The 25,000-nt window shown below is 42.6% G+C and overlaps 3 protein-coding genes across 3 annotated transcripts in view; 2 read left to right on the top strand and 1 right to left on the bottom strand.

Annotated features, from left to right (window-relative positions):
* Positions 1–606: 606 nt before the first annotated feature.
* The window catches only part of LOC310823696 (tripartite motif-containing protein 16-like), a gene marked incomplete at both ends in the record, with an annotated part of 45,825 nt that continues 21,431 nt past the window's right edge, over positions 607–25,000 (top strand). Inside the window, 5 exons of the mRNA XM_083696552.1 lie at positions 607–1,182; positions 1,527–1,622; positions 2,435–2,668; positions 2,828–2,987; positions 5,388–5,447. Of these exons, the coding sequence (XP_083552678.1) occupies positions 607–1,182; positions 1,527–1,622; positions 2,435–2,668; positions 2,828–2,987; positions 5,388–5,447 (1,126 nt within the window). The remainder of the gene's footprint in view (positions 1,183–1,526; positions 1,623–2,434; positions 2,669–2,827; positions 2,988–5,387; positions 5,448–25,000) is intronic.
* On the top strand, positions 6,893–7,435 carry LOC310823593 (stonustoxin subunit beta-like; the record flags this gene model as incomplete). The annotated part of the gene is made up of 1 exon (XM_083696480.1): positions 6,893–7,435. A coding segment is annotated over one exon (543 nt), but the record flags the coding sequence as incomplete, so codon positions are not given.
* Positions 23,554–25,000, bottom strand: part of LOC310823592 (protein NLRC3-like) — a 17,614-nt gene continuing 16,167 nt past the window's right edge. Inside the window, exons 8-11 of the mRNA XM_083696479.1 lie at positions 24,709–24,882; positions 24,547–24,593; positions 24,122–24,279; positions 23,554–23,939 (exon numbers count right to left, since the gene is read on the bottom strand). Coding sequence (XP_083552605.1) covers positions 23,730–23,939; positions 24,122–24,279; positions 24,547–24,593; positions 24,709–24,882 — 589 coding nt within the window. The 3' untranslated portion in view covers positions 23,554–23,729. The remainder of the gene's footprint in view (positions 23,940–24,121; positions 24,280–24,546; positions 24,594–24,708; positions 24,883–25,000) is intronic.

The following is a 25,000-nucleotide window of genomic DNA, read 5'->3' as shown; positions in this document are numbered from 1 at the left end:
TCCACCCTCCCCCCGGGGGAGAGAGGGGGGGAGAGACACGTTGTTGTGTTGTTTTTTTCTGACCGAGAGAGAGAGAGAGAGAGAGAAGGAGGGGAGAGGGGGAGGGAGGGAGGGAGGGGGAGAGAGAGAGAGAGATGTTGTTTTGATGTGTTTTGACGTTGAGTGGCGATAGAGAGAGGGAAGGAGGGAGAGAAGGAGGAGAGGGAGGGGGGGAGGAAAGGAGGAGACAGCGGGAGAGGGGGGAGGGAGGGAGTGGGAGGAGAGAGGGGGAGGAGAGGGGGAGAGGGAGGAGAGGAGGGAAGGAGGGAGGGGAGGAGAAAGAGAGAGACAGAGAGAGAGAGAGGGAAGGAGGGAGGGAGAGAAGGAGGAGAGGGAGGGGGTGGAGGAAGGGAGCTGATGTAGGGTGGAGCATTACTCTCACACACAAGCACGCACGCACACACACACACACACACACACACACACACACACACACACACACCACTCCCCCGACAGTTACAGAGACACAGAACAAGGAAGTGTTCCCGCCCACAATCACTTCTAGGAAAACGAAACTTACAGTATCTCTGACACTCTGCTGCTCAGTCTGGTCGTGTGTGCAGCAAAATGGCAGAGAGCATGGACTCTATTAGCTGTCCGATCTGTCTGGATCTACTGAAGGATCCGGTGGCTATTCCCTGTGGACACAGCTACTGTATGGGCTGTATTAAGGGCTGCTGGGATCAGGATGATCAGAAGGGGGTCTACAGCTGCCCCCTGTGTAAGGAAAGCTTTATCCCCAGGCCTGTTCTGAGGAAAAACACTCTGTTGGCTGAATTAGTGGAGAATCTGAAGAAGACAAGACTCCAAGCTGCTCCTCCTGCTCACTGTTATGCTGGACCTGGAGATGTGGCGTGTGATTTCTGCACTGGGAGAAAGCAGAAAGCCCTCAAGTCCTGTCTGGTGTGTCTGGCCTCTTACTGTGAGACTCACCTCCAGCCTCACTATGAATCTCCTGCCTTTAAGAAGCACAAGCTGGTCAAAGCCTCCACACAACTGCAGGAGAAGATCTGCTCTCTTCATGATGAAGTGATGAAGATTTTCTGCCGTACCGACCAGCAGTGTATCTGTTATCTGTGTTCTTTAGATGAACATAAAGGCCATGACACAGTCTCAGCTGCAGCAGAAAGGACAGAGAAACAGGTAAGAAGAAGAGCTTCAGACTAGTATTACTCTGAATATCACATACAGGACAACTATGAGTAATAAATAAGAACCAGAGCTACTAGTTGGTGACTCTGTCTGTAAAACATCTAAAAGTAAATGTCACTGACTGATTGAATGATATTTCCAGAGATCCAAAGTCTCTTCCACATGACTGTGTTTGTGTATGGAGAGGGTTAAGGTTGTTGGTGTTCTTGTTTTACAATCTGGTTCTTATCAGACAAGTTTTAACAGGTACAATGACTCATAACAGTGTAACAGTCCTTCTCTCTCTTCTGGAGTGTAGTGCAGTGTGCAGTAACAATGTGTGTGTGTGTCTACAGCGTCAGCTGGGGATGAGTCAGCAGGAAGTCCAGCAGAGAGTCCAGAAGAGAGAGAAGCAACTGAAGGAGGCCAAACAGGCTGTGGAGTCTCTCACAGTGAGTGTGTGTGTGTGTGTGTGTGTGTGTGTGTGTTTTCTTTCTTTTCTTCTTTTTGCCAAGTCACTACCCCCCATCATCAGAGGACTTAAGTACTTTGTTTGTTTCATTCATTTTAATAGTTATTACAAATATATTCCATCTACTAGGTACCTATTTATGTTATTATTTATTCATTTATTTATTATTTTACATGGCCATTTTGGTTTATTTGGTATTTTTCCTGTTGTACGTGTTAAGATATATCAACTCCATCCAAACACACACTATTAGTAAATAGTATATTTGAATTTAATCTGATTATTTGCTGTAATATTTGATCTGATTGTTCTGGAATGTAACATTGAAATTGTAACCAGCTTTGTATGCCTTGTTTTAACAAGGGTGATACTTTGTACAGTATTTCATTTTTAACATCCCAAAACTGAGATGTTGTGATCTGTATGAAGGCCAACAAGCCTTTTTTAAATCGAGGGTGAGCTTCTTTTAGTAATCTGCTACACAACCAGTTTGGTAAAGTATAGTATAGTTTTTGAGGCCCGTCCTTAAATAAACTGGGTCTTTATACTGACCAGTGATAGCGAGATCAGACCCTCTTGTTGTGTGTCAGATAGTTTGTTGTTTTTGGCGGAACTTCTCCTGCCAGTAATGGATGTTTCAGTATCTCAACAAAAGTTTCATATACTTCTACTGGTATGCCATCAAAACCAGGGCTTTTTCCTGTCTGATAAGATGCAATTGCCTCAAGACGTTTGTGTGTGTGTGTGTGTGTGTGTGTGTGTGTGTGTGTGTGTGTGTGTGTGTCCTAACAGCGCTCTGCACAGACAGCAGTGGAGGACAGTGAGAGGATCTTCACGGAGCTGATCCGCTCCATTGAGAGAAGGTTGTCTGAGGTGAAGCAGCTGATCAGAGCCCAGCAGGAGGCAGCAGTGAGTCAGGCTGAAGGACTGGTGGAGAAACTGGAGCAGGAGATAGCTGAGCTGAGGAGGAGAGACGCTGAGCTGGAGCAGCTTTCACACACAGAGGATCCCATCCATTTCCTCCAGGTAACCACACTGACCCTCCATCTGCAATACTGAAACAAGATTACTGTTCAGTTATTCATTCATCCTCTGTTCTCTCTCTCTCCTTCTCTTTCTCTCTCTGTCTCTGTTTCTCTCTCTCTCTGTCTCTCTCTGCCTCTCTCTCTGTCTCTCTCTCTCCAGAGTTATCAGTCTCTCTCCAGTCCCAGTGTATGTTCAGACTTCCCCAGCATCATTGAGGGTCCTCTTCAGTTGTTTGGAGGTGTGAGTGAGGCTGTGTCTGAGCTGAGAGACAAACTAGAGGACCTCCTTAAGGGAGAATGGCCCAACATCTCAACTACAGGTGGGTTAGGTTTAGGGTTAGGGTTAAGGTTAAGGTTAAACCTTAACCCTAACCCAACATCTCAACTACAGGTGGGTTACAAACTCTACCTGCTCAACTTTCATCACCTCAACTTCAGACCAGTTACAGTTGTGGTCAGAAGTTTACATGCACTTGTAAAGAACATGTATGTCATGGCAGTCTTGAGTTTCCAATCATTTCTACAACTCTTATTTTTCTGTGATGGATTGATTGGAGTACATACCTCTTTGACACAAAAAACATTCATGAAGTTTGGTTCTTTTATGAATTTATTATGGGTCTTCTGAAAATGTGACAAAATGTGCTGGGTCAAAAATATACATACAGCAATGCTAATATTTGATTAAATGTCCCTTGGCCATTTTCACCTCAATTAGACGCTTTTGGTAGCCATCCACAAGCTTCTGGCAAGCTTCTGGTTGAATCTTTGACCACTCCTCTTGACAGAATCGGTGCAGTTCAACTAAATTCAGCACATTCCACTCCATGTTCTCAATGGGGTTTAAGTCAGGACTTTGTGAAAGCCATTCTAAGACCTTAATTCTAGCCTGATTTCGCCATTCCTTTACCACGTTTTTTTGTGACTCAAGACTGCCATGTTCTTTACAAGAGTTCTCTAACCCCTAACCCCTAACCCTAACCCAAATACTAAACCGTCAATGAAAACATCCAACCAACAACAGACCCTAACCCTGACCCCTAACCCAAATACTAAACCCTCAATGAAAACATCCAACCAACAACAGACCTTAACCCCTAACCCTGACCCCTAACCCAATTACTAAACCATCAATGAAAACATCCAACCAACCACAGACCCTAACCCTGACCCCTAACCCAAATACTAAACCGTCAATGAAAACATCCAACCAACAACAGACCCTAACCCCTAACCCTGACCCCTAACCCAAATACTAAACCGTCAATGAAAACATCCAACCAACAACAGACCCTAACCCCTAATCCTAACCCCAACCCGTAACCCTAACCCTAACCCTACTGACGTGCGGCCGCGTTTTCAGGGGTTTCCAAAATGTTTTGATCAATATCTCCGTGATAATTCGGCGTATAAACATGGTTTAAATATCGGTAGACTCTCAGCTTTCGATTCTGCACTCCTGTGACATGCCCTCTCACTCACAGACGGAGCTATGAGCCTCAGAACAGCTTGGTACACACCCTCCCTGCGTAATTGGTGAATTTGGTAGCAGCCTTGCTTGAGTCGCTAAGACACTGCCTTTTACCGTCGGTGATTGGTCGATTTACACGTCCATCTTCTTCGCTACACGTGACGTCGGCATTGTCGGTATTGACAAACATTTCAGTGACAGAGACAGAAAGCAGAGAAGATGTGTTTACAAGGATCCATTAGAAGTCCTTTTTTATATTCTGTCTAGTATTTTATTCATATTGTATACCATTTCTGTGTAGCTCAGGACTTCATAGATGAATTTCAAGCACCAAAACAATTCATCCACATGGGTAAAGGTATGTTTTCACATGGGATTTGAAACATTTCTGAAAAACGGATTCGAAATGTTCAGGTTTAGGCCTACTTACCTCTTCACACAGTGCTCTTGGGGTAAACCTCTATCACAATCAAGAAAGCTGAGTTTGTACTGAAAATATTGATATGAAACACTTGGGTATTATTTTGTATGGAAGTGCCTTCAAATTGAGAAAGGAAAAATGTATGTAAAAATCAATAAAATACCCCTGGTCCCCAAAGGGTTAACCTGCAAAGTGAGGCCTTCTCTTTTCCCCCCATCAGAACAATGTGGGACTTGTCCATGTTTACAACCCTTGACTGATACATGTCTCTCTCTCTCTCCCCCCCCTCCTCCCTCCCTCCCTCCCTCTCTCTCTCCCTCCCTATCTACCTCTTCTCCCCATCCAATCTCTCTCTCTCTTTCCCTCTTTCTCTGTCTTTTTCTCTCTCTCCCTCCCTACCCCCCTCTCTCCCTCTACCTCCCACCCTCTCTCCCTCTCTCCCTACCTCTCACCCTCCTTCACTCGCTCTCTCCCTCCCTTTCCTCCCTCCCTCCCTCCTCTTGCTCTCCCTCCGTGCCTCTCTCTCCCTTCCTACCTCTCTCTGCTACTCTACCTACCTCTCTCCCTCCCTCCTCTCCCTCCATCTCCCTCCCTCCCTCCTCTCCCTCCCTCCCTCCCTCTCTCTCCCTCCCTCCCTCCCTCCTCTCTCTATCCCTCCCTCCTCTCCCTCCCTCCTTTTCTCTCTCCCTCTTTCCCTCCCTCCCTCCTTCTCCCTATCTCCCCCTCCCTCCCTTTCTCCCTCCCTCTACCCCTACCTCCACTCTCTCCCCCTCCCTCCCTCTCCTCCCTTCCTCCCTCCCTTTCTCCCTCCCTCCCTCCCGCCTGTAGTGAATGGAGTGGATGTTTTCCTGCCACCAGAGCCCAGGACCAGAGCCCAGTTCTTCCAATGTGAGTGTGTTTCTCCTGAAGTAGCTGACAGTCACTCTCTCTCTTTATCTCTCCCTCCCTCCCTCTCTCCGTTCCTCCCTCCCTCCCTCCCTCCATTGATCCTCTCCACAAACCCTGAGACACAACTAGAGATCTCTAGGAGAGGGAGAGACTCATCAAAGACAGCCTACATATCTGACTCTCCCACCCTCTCTCTCTCTCCCTCTCTCTGCCCCTCTCTCTCTCTCCCTCTTTCTCTCCCTCTCTCTCTCTCTCCCTCCATCCCTCTCTCTTTTTATCTTCTTCTGTCCCCCTCTCTCTTCCTCCTTTCTCTCTCTCTCTCCCTCTCTCTTTCTTTCCTCTCTCTCTCTCTCTCTCCCTCTCTCTCTCTCCCTCCATCCCTCTCTCTCTTTCTCTTCCTCTGTCCCCTCTCTCTCTCTCTCTCCTCACTCTCTCTCTCTCTCCACTCTCTCTCTCTCCCTCCCTCCCTCTCTTTCTCTTCCTCCTCTCTCTCTCTTTCTCTCCCCTCTCTCTCTCCCTCTCTCTTTCTCTCCCCTCTCTCTCTCTCCCTCTCTCTCTCTCTCTTCCTCCGTCCCACTCTCTCCCCCCTCTCCTTTCTCCCCTCTCTCTCTCTCTCTCCCTCCCTCCCTCTCTTTCTCTTCCTCCTCTCTCTCTCTCTCTTTCTCTCCCCTCTCTCTCTCCCTCTCTCTTTCTCTCCCCTCTCTCTCTCTCCCTCTCTCTCTCTCTCTTCCTCTGTCCCACTCTCTCCCCCCTCTCCTCTCTCCCCTCTCTCTCTCTCTCTCTTTCTCTTTCTCTCTCCTCTCTCTCTCTCCCCTCTCTCTCTCCCTCTCTCTTTCTCTCCCCTCTCTCTCTCTCCCTCTCTCTCTCTCTCTTCCTCCGTCCCACTCTCTCCCCCCTCTCCTCTCTCCCCTCTCTCTCTCTCCTCTCTCTCTCTCTCTCCCTCCTTCCCTCTCTCTATTCCTCCGTCCCCCTCTCTGTTCCTTCTCTCTGTCTCTCCCTCTCTTTTTCTCTCTCCTCTCTCTCAATCCCTCTCTCTCTCTCTCTGACTCTTCTCTCCTCTCTCTCCCACTCTCTCTCTCTCCCTCCCTCCCTCTCTCTTTCTGTTCCTCCTCTCTCTCTCTCTCTCCCTCTTTCTCTCTCCTCTCTCTCTCTCTCTCTCTCTCCATCCCTCTCTCTCTTTCTCTTCCTCTGTCCCCCTCTCTCCCCTCTCTCTCTCTCCCTCTCTCTCTTTCCCTCTCTCTCTCTCTCCGTCCCTCTCTCTCTTTCTCTTCCTCTGTCCCCCTCTCTCCCCTCTCTCTCTCTCACCCTCTCTTTCCATCCCTTTCTCTCTTTCTCTTCCTCTGTCCCCCTCTCTCTTCCTCCTCTCTCTCTCTCTCCTCTCTCTCTCTCTCTCTCTCTCTCTCCCTCTCTCTTTTTCTCTTCCTCCCTCCCTTCCTCCCTCTGCTCTTCCCCCAGATGCCTGTGAGCTCACACTGGACCCAAACACAGCAAACAGAAACCTCTCTCTGTCTGAGGAGAACAGAAAGGTGACAGTGGAGAGAGAGAAGCAGAGATTTGAGAACTGGGCACAGGTGCTGTGTAGAGAGGGTCTGACTGGGCGCCGTTACTGGGAGGTAGAGAGGAGTGGGGGAGTGGCTCGTATAGGAGTGACATATAAAGGAATCAGCAGGAGAGGATGGGGTGATGACTGTATGTTGGGATTCAATGACAAGTCCTGGAATCTGTGGTGCTCTGATGACAGTTACTCTGCCATACACAATAATAAGAAGACTGACATACCTGTCCCCTCCTCTGGCTCCCACAGAGTAGGAGTGTATCTGGACTGGCCGGCCGGCACTCTGTCCTTCTACAGCGTCTCCTCTGATACACGGACCCTCCTGCACACATTCCACTCCACATTCACTGAGCCCCTCTACCCAGGGTTTTATCTTTGGAGATTGGGCTGTTCAGTGACCCTGTGTAAACTAGTCTCAGGGAGATCACACTGAACACCAAAGGCTCAAAGATGACGGATCATAACATGATGCAGTTGGATAGTGGTGTGTTTTCACTGAGATGTTGGATGTACAGATGTTACCTCTCTCAGTGTGTAGGGTGTAGGGGGTAGAGTGGATGTGAAGACAGCTCTCCTTGTCTGTCAGTACAACATGGACATGTTCTGCAATTCACTTTCCATGGATTCCTTCACCTGTCTCTCTATCCAACGTACATGTTGTTCCTTCTCCTGTGTGTGTGTGTGTGTGTGTGTGTGTGTGTGTGTGTGTGTGTGTGTGTGTGTGTGTGTGTGTGTGTGTATGTGTATGTGTATGTGTGTATGTGTGTCAGAGAGGATGAGGGGAAACACACTTAACTGTGCAATTGTATTGATCAGTAACATGAACTGAGAATAACACAGGAGAGAGTGTCTGTATGTATATAAGAGTTGGTTAAATTGGGTGTTTGAGTTGTGTCACCGAGGGTGAGTCTAGTACGGCCTTTCCCCGGCCTGAACACCATTCCCAACGTTCCCCAGTTAAGCACGGCAGGATCGGCCCGAAGTTTGAGAGCAACCTTGCTGAATCACCACGACACGGCAAGAGAAAGAGAAAAAGCTTAGCAGCCGGGGGCCCGACCTGACGAGGGACACCGCGGCTGAGGATGTTCCTGAAACACATTTTATCTTCCATCTATCCCTCAAATAGGTGCAACTGCATAACTGCTTATGAATGATAAGTTGATTCAAATAGGTGTGACTGCATAACTGCTTATGAATGATAAGTTGATTCAAATAGGTGTGACTGCATAACTGCTTATGAATGATAAGTTGATTCAAATAGGTGTGACTGCATAACTTCTTATGAATGATAAGTTGATTCAAATAGGTGTGACTGCATAACTTCTTATGAATGATAAGTTGATTCAAATGCAACTGCATAACTGCTTAAGAGGAACTAGAGTGTGAGTGTATGACCCCGTGTCAACATGTCTGCTTAGGCCTCATTATGATGACGGCATGCTACCAATGAAAGTACTAAGAATAGAAGAATACCAATGTTTGATTGTGTGAATCTTACTCAGGGATGATTACTGATGTATGATACTATATTACTGACGTTTATTTTGATGATACAGAGTTTTATTATTGCATAAAAGGGGTTATTGTGTAAGGCCTACGGGGTGAAGTAGGTCAGGTGGTGGGAATCCCCAACAAAAAGTACTACTGTGTCCATAATCAAGTATGAGAATGATAACAATGATTAAGTGTAACAATGTGAAGTATAGAGTGATTTACTGGTTTTGATCTATGATATTTGATTACTATACTGTATTACTGTTTGGATGTATTGTATTGATGTCGATGAGGTTTTGTAACACTGAGAGTTGAGGGACAGAGAAAGTTCCTTAAAAGGACTTCCCCAAAAGCACTTCCTTATTTACTTTAGAAGGAAGCTACTTAGCTACTAGCTTAGCTTAGCCACGGTTCAAGCTAATCACTCAAAGGGTTAAACACCGCTCTGTTTGGAGACAAAGAAGATGTCACGTGAGGAATCTTGGGTCTGTTAGTAAACAGAGATTATGTCATATGGGAGGAGTTTTGGATCAAAAGCAGAGTATAAAATAAGCTCCCTGGAGCAGCACAACGGTCATTCCCTGCTGAGGAGCGTTAAAACCTGAAGAACCGGAGCAGGACGGAGTGTGTTGGATACCTCACCCCGGGGTGGAACTGGAGCTCTCATAGTCTAGTGCCCGAGAAGTTCTCCGTGGCCGGAGTTCACACTTTGATCAAATCCTGACTAACGGACTCGCCACTGCATTGCAACAGAGGACCTGGCGGACCTTTCTTTGAGGAAGAACGGTCTTAGAGGAAAAGCTGAGACCGGTAGAGCAGTTTCAGGGGGCAAAGCTGAGACACTCTGCAGGTATCAGAGTCCCTCGGCCAGGGGAGCATAACATCGGCTCTTTACCACAGCCGTGGCGGAAAGAGGAACCGGCTTCACTCGACGGAGAGGAACTGGGACTTCTCTAAATTTCACAGACAAGTAGATTAGGCAGAGTAGGGGTGGAGGTAGAGATTTTATTCTTTTCTAATTTTTATAATTTTTATATTTTCATCATTTTAATATTTTAATACTCTGTCTGTAACCCATTTTTATGATAACTTAGCTATGCTGTAATGCTTTAAGCCATTATTAAACAATCTAACCTGCATTTAAAGTAACAGTTTTCTAAACTAAATTTTTAAAAATGTTATTTTTATTGAACTATTCCATTCATCAAAAGTATTTTTACCTCCTCCTGGTGACATAAAAGGTTATAGATTACTGTGCATATTTCATCATAGGATCTGAATGGTTATATCTAGCCCATCATTACCTCCTTTGGGTAAATTGTACTTCCCGATGAACACCTTTCCGCAACCACACTAACTTGCACTCCTATAAGATTAGAGCAGTCGTTAACCATAGAGGTTACCCACTTCTGTGTACGGTTTTCAGGGGAGTTTTCAGTTCAACTGAAGTGGGTGAAGGAAGTCAATGGAGGAACTATGGGACGTAGACTGTTAACAGCGGAGTGAGTCTAATCGACACCAACCTACACCGGACCTGTTAGGAAGTAGCTTACAGGGTAAGACCCTGCAGGCTGAGGTCCATACCTGTTAGACAGAGGGTTGGTCCGGGGTCCTGTACAGGGCCTGACTGCCAGGAGACAGTAGTTGAATCACTAGTAGTTGAATCACTAGCAGTTGAATCACTTGCAGTTGAATCACTAGTAGTTGAATCATCACTAGTAGTTGAATCACTAGTAGTTGAATCATCACTAGTAGTTGAATCACTAGTAGTTGAATCACTAGTAGTTGAATCACTAGCAGTTGAATCACTAGTAGTTGAATCATCACTAGTAGTTGAATCACTAGTAGTTGAATCACTAGTAGTTGAATCATCACTAGTAGTTGAATCACTAGTAGTTGAATCATCACTAGTAGTTGAATCACTAGCAGTTGAATCACTAGTAGTTGAATCACTAGTAGTTGAATCATCACTAGCAGTTGAATCACTAGTAGTTGAATCATCACTAGCAGTTGAATCATCACTAGTAGTTGAATCACTAGTAGTTGAATCACTAGTAGTTGAATCACTAGTAGTTGAATCATCACTAGCAGTTGAATCATCACTAGTAGTCAAATCACTAGTAGTTGAATCACTAGTAGTTGAATCATCACTAGCAGTTGAATCATCACTAGTCGTTGAATCACTAGTAGTTGAATCATCACTAGTAGTCGAATCACTAGTAGTTGAATCACTAGTAGTTGAATCATCACTAGTAGTTGAATCACTAGTAGTTGAATCACTAGTAGTTTAATCATCACTAGTAGTTGAATCATTAGTAGTTCAATCATCACTAGTAGTTGAATCACAACACAGCAAAATCGACAGACTCAAATTAACTGTAAAAGAGTTAATTTCAACACTTTTAAAGTGTCTGGAGGGGTCCACTCCCCACAGAGTGAATTTAACAATTTTGAAAGTGTTGCCATGTTTCCACTATAATAGAGTTAATATCAACTCTTTCTATAGTTGAAATTTAACACTGGTTAACATTTACCAGTGTTACATGTTTTCAACTCCAGTGCTTAGTGTTAGAAATTAACTCTCTCAGTGTGATTTGAATTTCTATAAAAGGAGTTGCCTCATTAACACTATAAAGTCAAAATATGCTACTATACAATTAAAATAAAACATTTAAATATTTCAATAATTCGGAGATAAACCAATTAAAAATAAGAATGACATACAAGTTGATTGCTTTATGAAAAACATGTTTTATTTTGTTATCATCCAGATCTTGATGGCTGATAAATGGCAGACAAAACAAAGACAATTTCAATGTACACGTCACACTGGCTCCCTTCTGTAGGTAAGCAAAGGTACAAAGTAAATATGCATGGTTTTATTACTAAGCATTTCATCACATCATATTTACAGATGCAATGAACAAAATTAGATGATCTACGTCACAGAATAGTACCAGACTTTGAGGCTTATTTATTCAAAATAAAAAATGAAAAATAATGTAACAACTTCACTGCGACAACTTTGTGACAGAAGTGCAACCTGTATTTACTGAGAACTTTTCTACATATAAGAATAGGGCACTATGTATGCTTTGTGACTATTCTCATTAGAGCACTGCTTGTCAAATGGTTTGAAATGAGTCAGTTCATCAACGCAGATAACAGAAAACTCATCCATTTGGTCTTCTATACAGTAGGCATTAAAGTGGTCATCATAGTACATTGTTTCTACATTACAGGCTATTATGAAAGCACGCTCTTCGTATATAATAATATCACAGATCTTTTTGAAAGCAGGGAGATCATCGGTACATCCAGTGCATATGAACAAATCAACCTGGTACTCAGTACCATCATTTCTGACCCAGTTGGTGCTTGAAACACTTGAACATGCTTCTAAATATAATGTCTGGCTAAGTTCTTCCCCACCTTGCAAGGTGCTGATTGTTTTTGATGTTGTAGGACCAAATTCAAATCGTCTAAAACAATAATTTTCAAATTGAAACACCAGTTGGCGCTGATGCTGTTTCACCAATGATTTGGTGAGATTTTTGAAATCTTTACCACATCTTTTGAAAAATGCGTGTTTGGCTTCAAATCGCATGCACCACATATGGATAAGAGGGCCAATTTGTTGTATGCATCTCGGATAGTGTATCATCAAATGGTGCTTGGGGATCAACTTCTTGTCGGGAAACAATGCTTTGAACAGAGTATGGTGATCACAGATCAGATGTTTCAAGTAAGATATCATCCCATCAGTTATGGTGTAGGAAAACACTATATTGACTATCTGTATTAGAAGCAGAAGAAAGTTCCAGTGACTGTTATCCCTTTTAATGACATCACCCAATATAAGTGGAGTGTTGTGCAGAAGACACCATGACTGGACGGCATTCTGACCCGGGTGTTTGCTCTTATCGTCCATCTTTAACCCACTTGGTTTGTTTTTATGTTCTGTGTAACCGTAATTAAAGCTCTGTATCCTGTCTGACAATGAGTTCAAAGAGACATAGCCCTGTTTAACAAGGTACTCAAAAACCAGCTTAAGTTCATACTGTACCACACCCTCTAGCAAATCATGCATTATATCAACAGCATAGTTATCAGTGTTATGGAAATACTCTAATGAATTGAGCACACATGACTTTTTAACACCATATAATGACCGCAGTTCAGGATTTTCATTTAGTGCCCTACATTGTTCAGTATGAACCTCTTTGGAACGGAAAATTAACCCAGGATGATTCTCAGTAAATACAGATTGCACTTCTTCCTTACTCATTAAACAAAACCTACAGAAATGTGCTTTTTAAAGCCAGATTATCTTCTGTTACTTGAATAACTGAGCCAAACAATGGTTGTTCAAAACAAGGAAGCTGTATTCCTTCGGTTTCTAAGATTTTCAGGTCATCAATAAGAGGCTTTAGTATCATATCAAAACCATATGTCTTCAGATCTTCAGTGTAGAATAGAGCTGCAAGATGTACATTCATCAGTACTGAGTTACACTTGGGTGGAAGATTTTTTAGAGTAAAGTAGACACCCCCAATTTTGTGGATCACCTTCTTGGAACCTAGAGGGTTAGCAGTAATAGAGTAGAATCTGTAAAGCATGCTTTTGCTGTGAGAACATGGCATGGATTTGAAAATATGACCCATCATTGATGTCTTTGTAAATACCATTTTCACTTTGTTTGTCCTGTAAAAAGCTCTCTCTTACTTGGCTGTTTTTGAATATGGATTTGAGTGTACCCAGAATCGGCACATACATGCACTTGTTTGTTACAGGAACCTGATTGTAGACACCTGTAATTCTATCTCTGCGCAAATCCAGTCTCACCCCAAGGACATATTCTTTACGTTCAACAATTTCCCATTTTTCATTGTAATATTTATGCCTCTTTGCCCCCGTGTTTAATTCTGAAAAAGGATTACCTAATTGATCAAAACAGTGCTCTATTTTTTGAGAAATGTCTGAACTCTTAGTTTCAGGAGAAACCGTTTTGAGAACTGCTACTCGTGCTTGGCTTTGGACGTCATTAACGACTTCTTCCATTGAACAAACAATTGTTTGGACAGCACTTTCAGGGAGACCTGATGCTTGCAGATGTGCAACAATTGATCCACACATTGAAGGTAGCTGACTTGTTTCTTCACAAAGCTTTGTTGGTACCGGTGGAATCTGCAAAGTGGCAACAACAGTTGGGCGATCACTTGAACATTCCGCCTCACATTCTTTCTGAGTGGCAACATCCTGATTAGTATCAACCTCTTGATCCATGCTGTAACTATGCACCTTGTTGAGGTGCTTTCGGAAGCCACTTTTAGTACAACATGATAATGGACAACCTAGCTCTCCACATTTTAAACGTAAAGTTTTGCCAGGATATAGACCATGTTGAAATTTTAGATGTTGACAAAGAACCAAACTATTTTTGTGGTGCGCTTTACATACAAAACATGTGAACATCTTGAAGGCTGTTTATGAATTCAGTCCTCTCGCTGCAGCAGTCTTGCTCTAAGTTCTTTAACACGTGGGCTCTCCTTTGCTCTTCCGATATCGATGTTGTAAATTGTGGTTTGGATAAATGTGTAGAAATTACAAAGAGCTTTGTCTTATGAAAGACTGAAGACGTAGTGAGTTTTGAACAGTTCATCAAAAGCTGCCACTGATGTATGTGCCTTGCATGGTATCGGTTTTCGGTCGATAACAAGGTAGAACCGTTGGATATCATTCCTTTGCTCACCGATGCAGAGGAGGAATGGTTGTTTTGTGTCAGCAGTCTCAAGGAAGGTAGTCACACTGGCTCCTTCCTGTCGGTCAGAAAAGGGACAAAGTAAATATGAAAATTAAACTCTTTGCATGGTTTTTTATCACCAAGCGTTTCATCACAGCTTATTTACAGATGGAATGAACAAAATGAGATGATGTATGTCTCAGAATTCCAAAGTAATCTGCACCTCAAAACGCACATCTGAGGTTTAAAAATGAACTTTTGCATACTTTAAGATATCTCACAAGATGGCTGGCTGCTTGAGCTGGACTGATCTTGGCTGTTTTTTTCTGGCCTCTTGAGGTCGGAGGGAGCAGATGCAGCAGCAAAAGGATTAACGACATATCACTGTCTCATCCTAAAGACATCACAAAATAATTAAATTAGACACTAATGAACACTAATGAAATATTTTGGAAATACAAAACCGTCTTTACTGACCGTGGTTGTCCTCAGGTTGAGGTTCAGTTCCTGACAGAAGCTCAACAATGTACTGATTTGGTGGAAGAGTCTTGCAGTCTGCGATGACTTTTGGCTTGAAGAATGTTGACCACTTTGCCAGGAATTTCTGAGACACTTCGTCACCAAACATCATGGAGAAATCCTGGTCGATCTACAAACAAGGAGACAATATTTTGATATACAGATTTCAGTATAGATGACAAAGGGAAATGGTGGGGTCAAATACTGAAACTACTACAAAAGCTAAAGATTTTCTTACCAATCCAGGCACATCAAGGAAATGAAGGAACACATCCAGGACTGATGATGATGCATCCTCATCATGGACCATCTTCTGTCGATACTCGAAAGTCACTCTCATTTTGTCTCTGACCACAGATTCATCAGTTGAATGTCTGATTGTAGATATCGCCTCCCTGCACTCCTCACCAAATAGCTGTTCACAGGCCAACAAAGATTCTCGTCTGGTTTTTGGACCATCCTGAATAACTGTCTTGGAATGACCCCGGGAGCCATCAGAGGTGTTGCCTTGAACCGTCTTGATCCTCCAAGCAATGTAGCCAGTGTTACCCTCAGGATCATAGTAGTGTTCCTGTTTAAGACAACAAAACCAAGGCACACATATTCATATAAATTACTCAACACAATAAGTTTAGACACTGACAATATAAAACTTTACAAAAACTAGTGGGAAATACAAGGCTGAGAAACCTATATACTCATCTGAAACAGGATTTAAATACAAACAAGGAAACTAAAAAGGGAAGAAAGTATAGAAAATACAATGGTTTGGGTTTTCACATAGAAAACAAGAACTTACATATCCTTGTTTGGAGAATGGATCTTGGAGGTACGGAAAAAGTGTCACAATTCTCAGTGCATAATTGGTTCTCACACTTGGCGGTGGAATCCTCCTTTCAAAACAAATCATAGTTTATGCTTGAGCCCACCTTGTAAGTGTGTATGTTTTGCAAGGGAGAGAAGATACATTCTTACCTATGTAACTCCATCATATCTGCAACCAGGATGTTCACCATCTGTTTACGTGTTGCATCCGGTAGTGTTGTCGTCTTGTCATACTCCTTAAAGATTTCTCACCCTTCTGATTGGCCCTCAGAACATTTTCAACTTTCTGACAAAACATGTTACAATGGAGGCTTGTAAGGAAGCTTGCTTATGGAAATTTAAAAGAGGATTTTTGTGATTTTTTTCCCCCCAAAAAACAATTCACTTTTCTATGGCATTCCTTTATACAGAATACCCAATATTCTTCTGCAGATATATATTTAAAGATATTATCAATAATAAAAATGACTTAATTGAGGATTTTAAATGTATTTTTTCAAAGCTTACCTGTTTTGCTTCATATTGATCCATTAAGCCTGATGGGTTCCTCCTCTTTCTTGTGGACTCAAGGACAATTGTAGAATCAGATGAATGGGATGAAGCTGGGGATAGTGGAGTCTCCGCCACTACCAAGGATGAATGGGATGAAGCGACCAAGGATGAATGGGATGAAGCTGGGGACAGTGCAGTCACTACAGATGAGAATTTTCGACCAGCTGAACATCCAGATCTACACATTTTAGTCTGTCCATCTATGGATAATATGTGTGCCAAAGATAATGATCAATAGAATATCAAATGATAACAGTTTGAGGCCTCCAAAATGATAATGACAATATTTGACAAAACATTATGTGCCTCTCAGGGTTCACACTGCCTGTGATACCTCATCAAAACCCCTGCCTTTTCAAGGACTTTCCTTACCTACTGGGAAAGGGACCATGAAGGTCAAGACACCTGCCTTTTCAAGCTCATCGAAGACATCTCCACCCACCTCTGTTCCTGACACATCAGTCAAGCTTAGCTTGCCCCCACTGAAACTCTCTTCCAGACTAAACTTCTCTGTTACTAGGAGAATCAAAAGTACAGTACATTGCATTAATACAATATGAATCTATTTGCTGATAGAACAGTTTGTGTAATACCTATGGGACACTAGCACCTGCAAACTAATCACTGTATTTACAGAATATTTAAGATTGCATGTTCAACTATAGTGATAACATTAAATGCAAAACTATTTCCATAAATAAACTACAAACTTTCTTGAAGGAACTTCTTGAATATTGAAAGACTTGATCAGTCTGTGGAACTCTAATGTATTCCTGCACTCCTCGGATCTCCACTTTAACCAGCATTTCCTGTAAAAGGATATAATTAAATAACTATTTGTTAATCAAGCCAGGCCAACACAGTCCAAATAGAACCAGAGCCAGAATCATAATGCCTATGTAAAACATGACAGTGCTTACCAATGTGAAGAGAGTGAAACAAGGTGAGGGTTACCGCCTGCTGTGAATAAAAAAATAAAAACATAAGTGTCAAGATTAAGAATATGCCGCACTATCACAGTGCAGTGATACTGAGGTCGTTTTTATATGAAGAACTTATATAATTTATGTAAAGTCATCCTTTCTACAAACCTTAAAATCCTTTTGAATTTGCACAGTAGCCTATTATTGAAAACTACAATTGATTTGTGACCAACAAGCCATCGATTTACAGGAGAATCATGAAACAATGAGGATTTTCACCATGCATGTGCCTGTTGCTTTTCATTCATTTTGAGGAGAAAACACCTCCTAGCTGCTCCACTAACTATTCCAAGTAAAAAGTTGAAACGTTTTCTGTGGGTCTGATACCCACAATTGAAGTTACAGATATGAACAGTCCTCATATCAGGATTTTGCAATACCAAGTCCTTTGCTGGACAGCAACGCAGCTAACACGTGGAGGCATGTTCTCACCTAGCCAATTTGCTAATGTGAGCAGTTAGCTAACACAAAAGATAGCGAACATGATGTAACTTAACCTACACTGCCAAACGTTACAAACTCAAGGAGAATTACCATAAGCTTACAGTAACACTTAATAATCAGAAAGGGTATATAAGTAGAAGAAACAAACGCTAGGTAGCTGGCTAACATAGTCCTGGCTAAGCTTGAGTAAAAACTGCAGTCTAAACATCATACCAAGGTCTAAATACGTATTTGCATAACAATATCACTCATGGTCATCTATTTAAATGTATGTTGTAAGTCGCTTTGGACAAAGGCGTCTGCTAAAAACCAGCCTAACAATGAAGACTTTTGTGTACTGTACTTGACTTGTTTCCTCATACCGTGAGCTACACATTTGAACAAAAATAACCTCAACAACAACAACAGCAATAAAAACAACCTAAAAAATAAGCGCTGTCATATTTCTGTAAGATTCTTACCTTTTGGTAACGGAAATCAGCTTCTGTGTATTTGCGTTACTATCGAGGTTAAGGTTCCGTCTCCTGAGAGGAATCTGCTTCTTTCTCTGTGTTGTGTGTAATGAACTGGACTATGACCAGGAACTGGTCATGTAAATCATCTTGCTGACTTCCTCCTTCTGCTGGCTGTGTGGGTGTGTGTGAGGGTGTGTATGTGTGTGTGGGTGTGTATGTGTGTGTGGGTGTGTGTGAGGGTGTGTGGGTGTGTATGTGTGTGTGTGTGTGTGTGTGTGTGGGTAACTCAGTTGTGGGGGACAACATATTTACTCCACACTTGTTATGGTTTGGTTTGATGCGGCTCATCATGACACAGTCACACACCTGGTCCTCTGTGGCTCATCATGACACAGTCACACACCTGGTCCTCTGTGGCTCATCATGACACAGTCACACACCTGGTCCTCTGTGGCTCATCATGACACAGTCACACACCTGGTCCTCTGTGGCTCATCATGACACAGTCACACACCTGGTCCTCTGTGGCTCATCATGACACAGTCACACACCTGGTCCTCTGTGGCTCATCATGACACAGTCACACACCTGGTCCTCTGTGGCTCATCATGACACAGTCACACACCTGGTCCTCTGTGGCTCATCATGACACAGTCACACACCTGGTCCTCTGTGGTTCAGTTGGTAGAGCACGGCGCTAACAATGCTTAGGTTGTGGGTTTGATTCCTGCTGGGACCATATATACTGAAATGTACGCACTCACTGCAATGTAAGTCGCTTTGGATAAAAGCGTCAGTAAAATGGCAGATATGTATATATCACAGTATTCCAATAATATTATGTGCTGTGCGTATTATTATCAAGTACCATCAATGTTATTTATTTATTTATGTTTAGCACATTTTTCCTCTTTCAAGCCATTTTACACCAACGGGGGAAAACCTGGGGAGTGACACTCTCAGCCGCGAGCCTGTTTTTCTTTGTATTATCTGACCACCGGTTTGGGGACCAGTCTAGTAAAGGGAGGGGTCGAGCTGTAGGAGACGCTCTCTCAGCTGGTCCTGGAGAGTAATAATACAAATCACCTCTCACTTTCACCTCCTCCGTGAGGTGAAGGAGGTCTCCTTGTAACTCGATGAGCCGAAGATGCCCAGCTCTACGACAGAGCACAGACGATACGTCAACAATCAGGATTTCCATGAAAGAAACAGCATAAGTAAAAACAAGTTAATCTTTATTTAAAAGTTTAACGCGAAAAAAAACACGAAAGTGTTTCAGGGTTTTTTTGATGATCATGACACCTTGTCTCCCGGCAGTTCAGGCCCTGTACAGGACCCCGGACCAACCCTCCGACTAACAGGTATGGACCTCAGCCTGCAGGGTCTTACCCTGAACAGGACCCCGGACCAACCCTCCGACTAACAGGTATGGACCTCAGCCTGCAGGGTCTTACCCTGTAAGCTACTTCCTAACAGGTCCGGTGTAGGTTGGTGTCGATTAGACTCACTCCGCTGTTAACAGTCTACGTCCCATAGTTCCTCCATTGACTTCCTTTACCCACTTCAGTTGAACTGAAAACTCCCCCGAAAACCGTACACAGAAGTGGGTAACCTCTATGGTTAACGACTGCTCTAATCTTATATGACTGCAAGTTGGTGTGGTTGCGGAAAGGTGTTTATCGGTAAGTACAATTTACCCAAAGTAGGTAATGATGGGCTAGATATAACCATTCTGATCCTATGATGAAATATGCACAGTAATCTATAACCTTTTATGTCACCAGGAGGAGGTAAAACACTAATGATGAATGGAATAGTTCAATAAAAATAAACATTTTAAAAATTGAGTTTAAAAAACTGTTACTTTAAATGCAGGTTAGATTGTTTAATAATGGATTAAAGCAGTACAGCATAGCTAAGTTATCATAAAAATGGGTTACAGACAGAATATTAAAATATTAAAATGATGAAAATATAAAAATGATAAAAATGATAAAATAATAAAATCTCTACCTCCACCCCTACTCTGCCTGATCTACTTGTCTGTGAAATTTAGAGATGTCCCAGTTCCTCTCCGTCGAGTGAAGCCGGTTCCTCTTTCCGCCACGGCTGTGGTAAAGAGCCGGTGTTATGCTCCCCTGGCTGAGGGACTCTGATACCCGCAGAGTGTCTCAGCTTTGCCCCCTGAAACTGCTCTACCGGTCTCAGCTTTTCCTCTAAGTCCGTTCTTCCTCAAAGAAAGGTCCGCCAGGTCCTCTGTTGCAATCCAGTGGCGAGTCCGTTAGTCAGGATTTGATCAGAGTGTGAACTCCGGCCACGGAGAACTTCTCGGGCACCAGACTATGAGAGCTCCAGTTTCACCCCGGGGTGAGGTATCCAACACACTCCTTCCTGCTCCGGTCCTTCAGGTTTTAACGTTCCTCAGCGGGGAATGACCGATGTACTGCTCCAGGAAGCTCTTTTTATACTCTGCTTCTGATCCAAAACCTCCCATATGACATCATCTTTGTTTACAAAAAACAAACAGAGCGGTGTTTTAACCCTTTTGGCGGGTAGCTAGAACCATGGCTAAGCTAATCTAGTGGCTAAGTAGCTTGCTTCTAAAGTAAATAAGGAAGTGCTTTTAGGGAAGTCCTATTAAGGAAGTTTTTCTGTCCCTCAACTCTCAGTGTTAGAAGACCTCATCAAAACAATACATCCAAACAGTAAAACAGTATAGTAATCAAACATATCCATAAATCAATACCAGTAAATAACTCTATACTTCACATTGTTACTCTTAATCATCCTTATCATTCTCATACTTGATTATGGACACAGTAGTACTTTTTGTTGGGGATTCCCACTACCTGACCTACTTCACCCCGTAGGCCCTATATAATATCCCCTTTTATGCAATAATAAAACTCTGTATCATCAAAATAAACGTCAGTAATATAGTATCATACTTCAGTAATCATCCCTGAGTAAGATTTACACAATCAAACATTGGTATTCTTATATTCTTAGTACTTTCATTGGTAGCATGCCGTCATCATAATGAGGCCTAAGCAGACATGTTGACACGGGGTCATACACTCACACTCTAGTTCCTCTTAAACAGTTATGAAGTTACACATATTTTAATCAACTTATCATTCATAAGCAGTTATGCAGTTGCACCTATTTGAATCAACTTATCATTCATAAGCAGTTATGCAGTTGCACCTATTTGAGGGATAGATGGAAGATAAAATGTGTTTCAGGAACATCCTCAGCCGCGGTGTCCCTCGTCAGGTCGGGCCCCCGGCTACTAAGATTTTTCTCTTTCTAGCAGTGTCATGGTGATTCACCAAGGTTGCTCTCAAACCTCGGGCCGATCCTGCCGTGCTTAACTGGGGAACGTTGGGAATGGTGTTCAGGCCGGGGAAAGGCCGTACTAGACTCACCCTGGGTGACACAACTCAAACACCCAATTTAACCAACTCTTACGTACACACACACGCACACACACACACACACACAGGAGAAGGAACAACATGTACGTTGTATAGATAGACAGGTGAAGGAATCTATGGAAAGTGAATTACAGAACATGTCCATGTTGTACTGACAGAGAAGGAGAGCTGTCTTCACATCCACTCCCTGCTATCTTACACACAGCAACGTAATCCAGCATCACAACTCAAACACCCAATCTAACCAACTCTTATATACATACAGACACTCTCTCCTGTGTTATTCTCAGAGTTCATCATCAGTCTGATTTGATCATCTAATCATTCATCTGGATTGTCAGTTGCATTTCCATCAAAAAAACAAAAAAACATGTAAGCTTCTATTTTTTGTCACTCTATTGCAGTCTATTTTACTATCAGATGCATTTTATTTAATATATTATAATATAATATATATATATATATATATAAACAGTCATGAGAAAAAATTAGGACACCCTATGAAAACCTTTGTCTTCTTCAACATATTCAAACATATGGACATTTGATATTCATTTGAACAATATTGAAAAATTGAGGTAATATAACTAAACAAATACAACTGAAACAAATTATTTAAAAAATTATTGGTAAAATGTAATTAATAGAAATGCAATCTTCTTGTGAGGAAAAAGTTAGGACACCCCTACATTTAGTTCCACTTAAAATGCCTAAAATTATAATAAAGAGCACCACATCAGGTGCAAATGATTAGAACATCGTTACAGAGGATTTTGGAGGAGCCTGTCCTATTTAAACCTCAGATATTTAGTTTGGTTTGCTCTTGATTGTTGAAGTGAGTTGCATCACCATGGCGAGATCAAAAGAGCTCTCTGAGGCCTTCAGAAGAAAAATTGTAGATGCATATGAGTCTGGGAAGGGATATAAAAAGATCTCCAAACTATTCGAAATTGCCCATTCCACTGTCCGGAAAATAATTTACAAGTGGAGAACATTTAAAACCACCACCAACATGGCCAGGTCAGGCCGCCCAAGCAAGTTCAGCCTAAGAGCTGACCGAAAGATGCTTAAAGAAGTCTCCAACAATCCCAGAATGTCATCACGAGACCTACAGGTATCTCTTGCCACAATTGATGTCAAAGTACATGCATCCACCATAAGAAAGAGACTGAACAAGTTTGCATTACATGGGAGGTGTGCAAGGAGGAAACCCCTGCTGTCAAAAGAAAACATCAGGGCAAGACTAAAGTTTGCCAGAGAACACCTAGAGAAAGACCAGAACTTCTGGAACAATGTGCTTTGGACAGATGAATCCAAAGTTGAACTATTTGGGCACAGTAAGAGTAGACATGTTTGGCGCAAAACCAAGACAGCATTTGAGAACAAGAACCTCATACCAACTGTGAAGCATGGGGGTGGAAATGTCATGGTTTGGGGCTGCTTTTCTGCAGCAGGGCCTGGTCAGCTCACCATCATAGAATCCACTATGAATTTTGTATTGTATCAGAGGGTGCTTGAGGAAAATGTGAGACCATCTGTTCGAAAGTTGAAGCTGAAGCAGATGTGGACCATGCAACATGACAATGACCCAAAACATTCCAGTAAATCTACCAAGGAATGACTCAAGAAAAATAAATTGAGAGTTCTGGAATGGTCAAGTCAAAGCCCGGATCTTAATCTTATTGAGATGCTGTGGATTGATTTGAAACTGGCTGTGCATGCAAGACACCCCTCGAACATCACACAGCTGAAAGAATTCTGCAAGGAGGAGTGGGAAAAACTTTCTCCCAATTGATGTCAGAGACCTGTAGACAGTTATAAGAAACGTCTAATTGAGGTTATTTCAGCCAAGGGGGGCAATACTAGCTATTAGGGCATAGGGTGTCCTAACTTTTTCCTCAGTAGGAATTGGCATTATTGTTAATTTTTCGTTAAATAAATGATTACAAAGTTACATTTTCATAGTTTTTTGTTGAATTACATCCCCTTTATCTATAGACATTGTTAGAAAGAAGATAACATATTGATATGTCCATATTTTTAAGAGAATAACTTAATATTTTGGGGGGTGTCCTAACTTTTTCTCATGACTGTATATATATATAGTAAAAAATAATATAACTATACACAACAATCCTACACATTACACACTACACCCTACACACTACACACTAGACACTGGGAAAGGGAACATCTGTACATCCAACATCTCAGTGAAAACACACCACTATCCAACTGCATCATGGATGATCCGTCATCTTTGAGCCTTTGGTATTCAGTGTGATCTCCCTGAGACTAGTTTACACAGGGTCACTGAACAGCCCTCATACCCAAGCCTAAACCCTGGGTAGAGGGGCTCAGTGAATGTGGAGTGGAATGTGTGCAGGAGGGTCCGTGTGTCAGAGGAGACGCTGTAGAAGGACAGAGTGCCGGCCGGCCAGTCCAGATACACTCCTACTCTGTGGGAGCCAGAGGAGGGGACAGGTATGTCAGTCTTCTTCTTATTGAGCCAGGCGGAGTAACTGTCATCAGAGCATCTCAGACACCAGGACTTGTCATTCATCCCAACATACAGTCACACCATCCTCTCCTGCTGATTCCTTTTAATGTCACTCCTATACCAGCCACTCCCCCACTCCACCCTACCTCCCAGTAACAGCGCCCAGTCAGACCCTCTCTACACAGCACCTGTGACCAGGAGTCAAATCTCTCTGGGTGATCAGGATACGGCTGCTCCTCTCTCCCACATGTCACCTTTCTGTTCTCCTCAGACAGAGAGAGGAGTCTGTCTGCTGTGTTTGGGTCCAGTGTGAGCTCACTGGAATCTGATTGAGAGGGCAAAAATAATCACCAAATCAAAACAATTGAATAACTTACAATATTCACAATGTGATCTTGTTATGGCAACATTCATTTTTTCACAAAATATTACTTATGAATTGAAAATGTTTTACAAGGGATACAACTAATTCACATTTGCTAATATTTTAGATTTACATATGAATACAATACTGGTGCACTGTTTGAACTCTGCTGTACCCTGGTTCTTGAGTAATATCACAGTCCTATTCTCTACAGCCTTGGTGACTTACATTTGATCAGCCCAGGTTTGAGCCTGCACTCTCCACCATGGTCCACACTATATCAACCACAGAAGAACCCACAGTGGATGAATGACACACTCACAATCATGTGGAAAATAGATACAGTGCATTAATCTCATTGATACGTCCAGCCACATATTCAGCCTTTACCTGAGTGTCTGTAGTTTACAGAGTGGATCTTTCTGTACAGCAGAGAGCAGCGCCAATCCTGAGTCTCCTGGGTGATTGTAGCTGAGGTCCAGCTCTCTCAGGTGGGAGGGCTTAGACCTCAGAGCTGAAGCCAGAGAAACACAGCCTTCCTCTGGGACTCCACAGCCTGACAACCTGGGGAAATAGTGTCACTCCATCAGATATCAAGAATCTGATTATTCCTCTCTAATGTACATGTGCAGCTTTAAATCCTCTTCATTTTGCAGTTGAAAGGCCACATATGAATGAGGAA

This window comes from Argentina silus, assembly GCF_951799395.1.
Source record: "Argentina silus genome assembly, chromosome: Y".
NCBI classification, from domain to species: Eukaryota; Metazoa; Chordata; class Actinopteri; order Argentiniformes; family Argentinidae; genus Argentina; species Argentina silus.
This window is presented reverse-complemented; position numbering and strand designations above follow the sequence as displayed.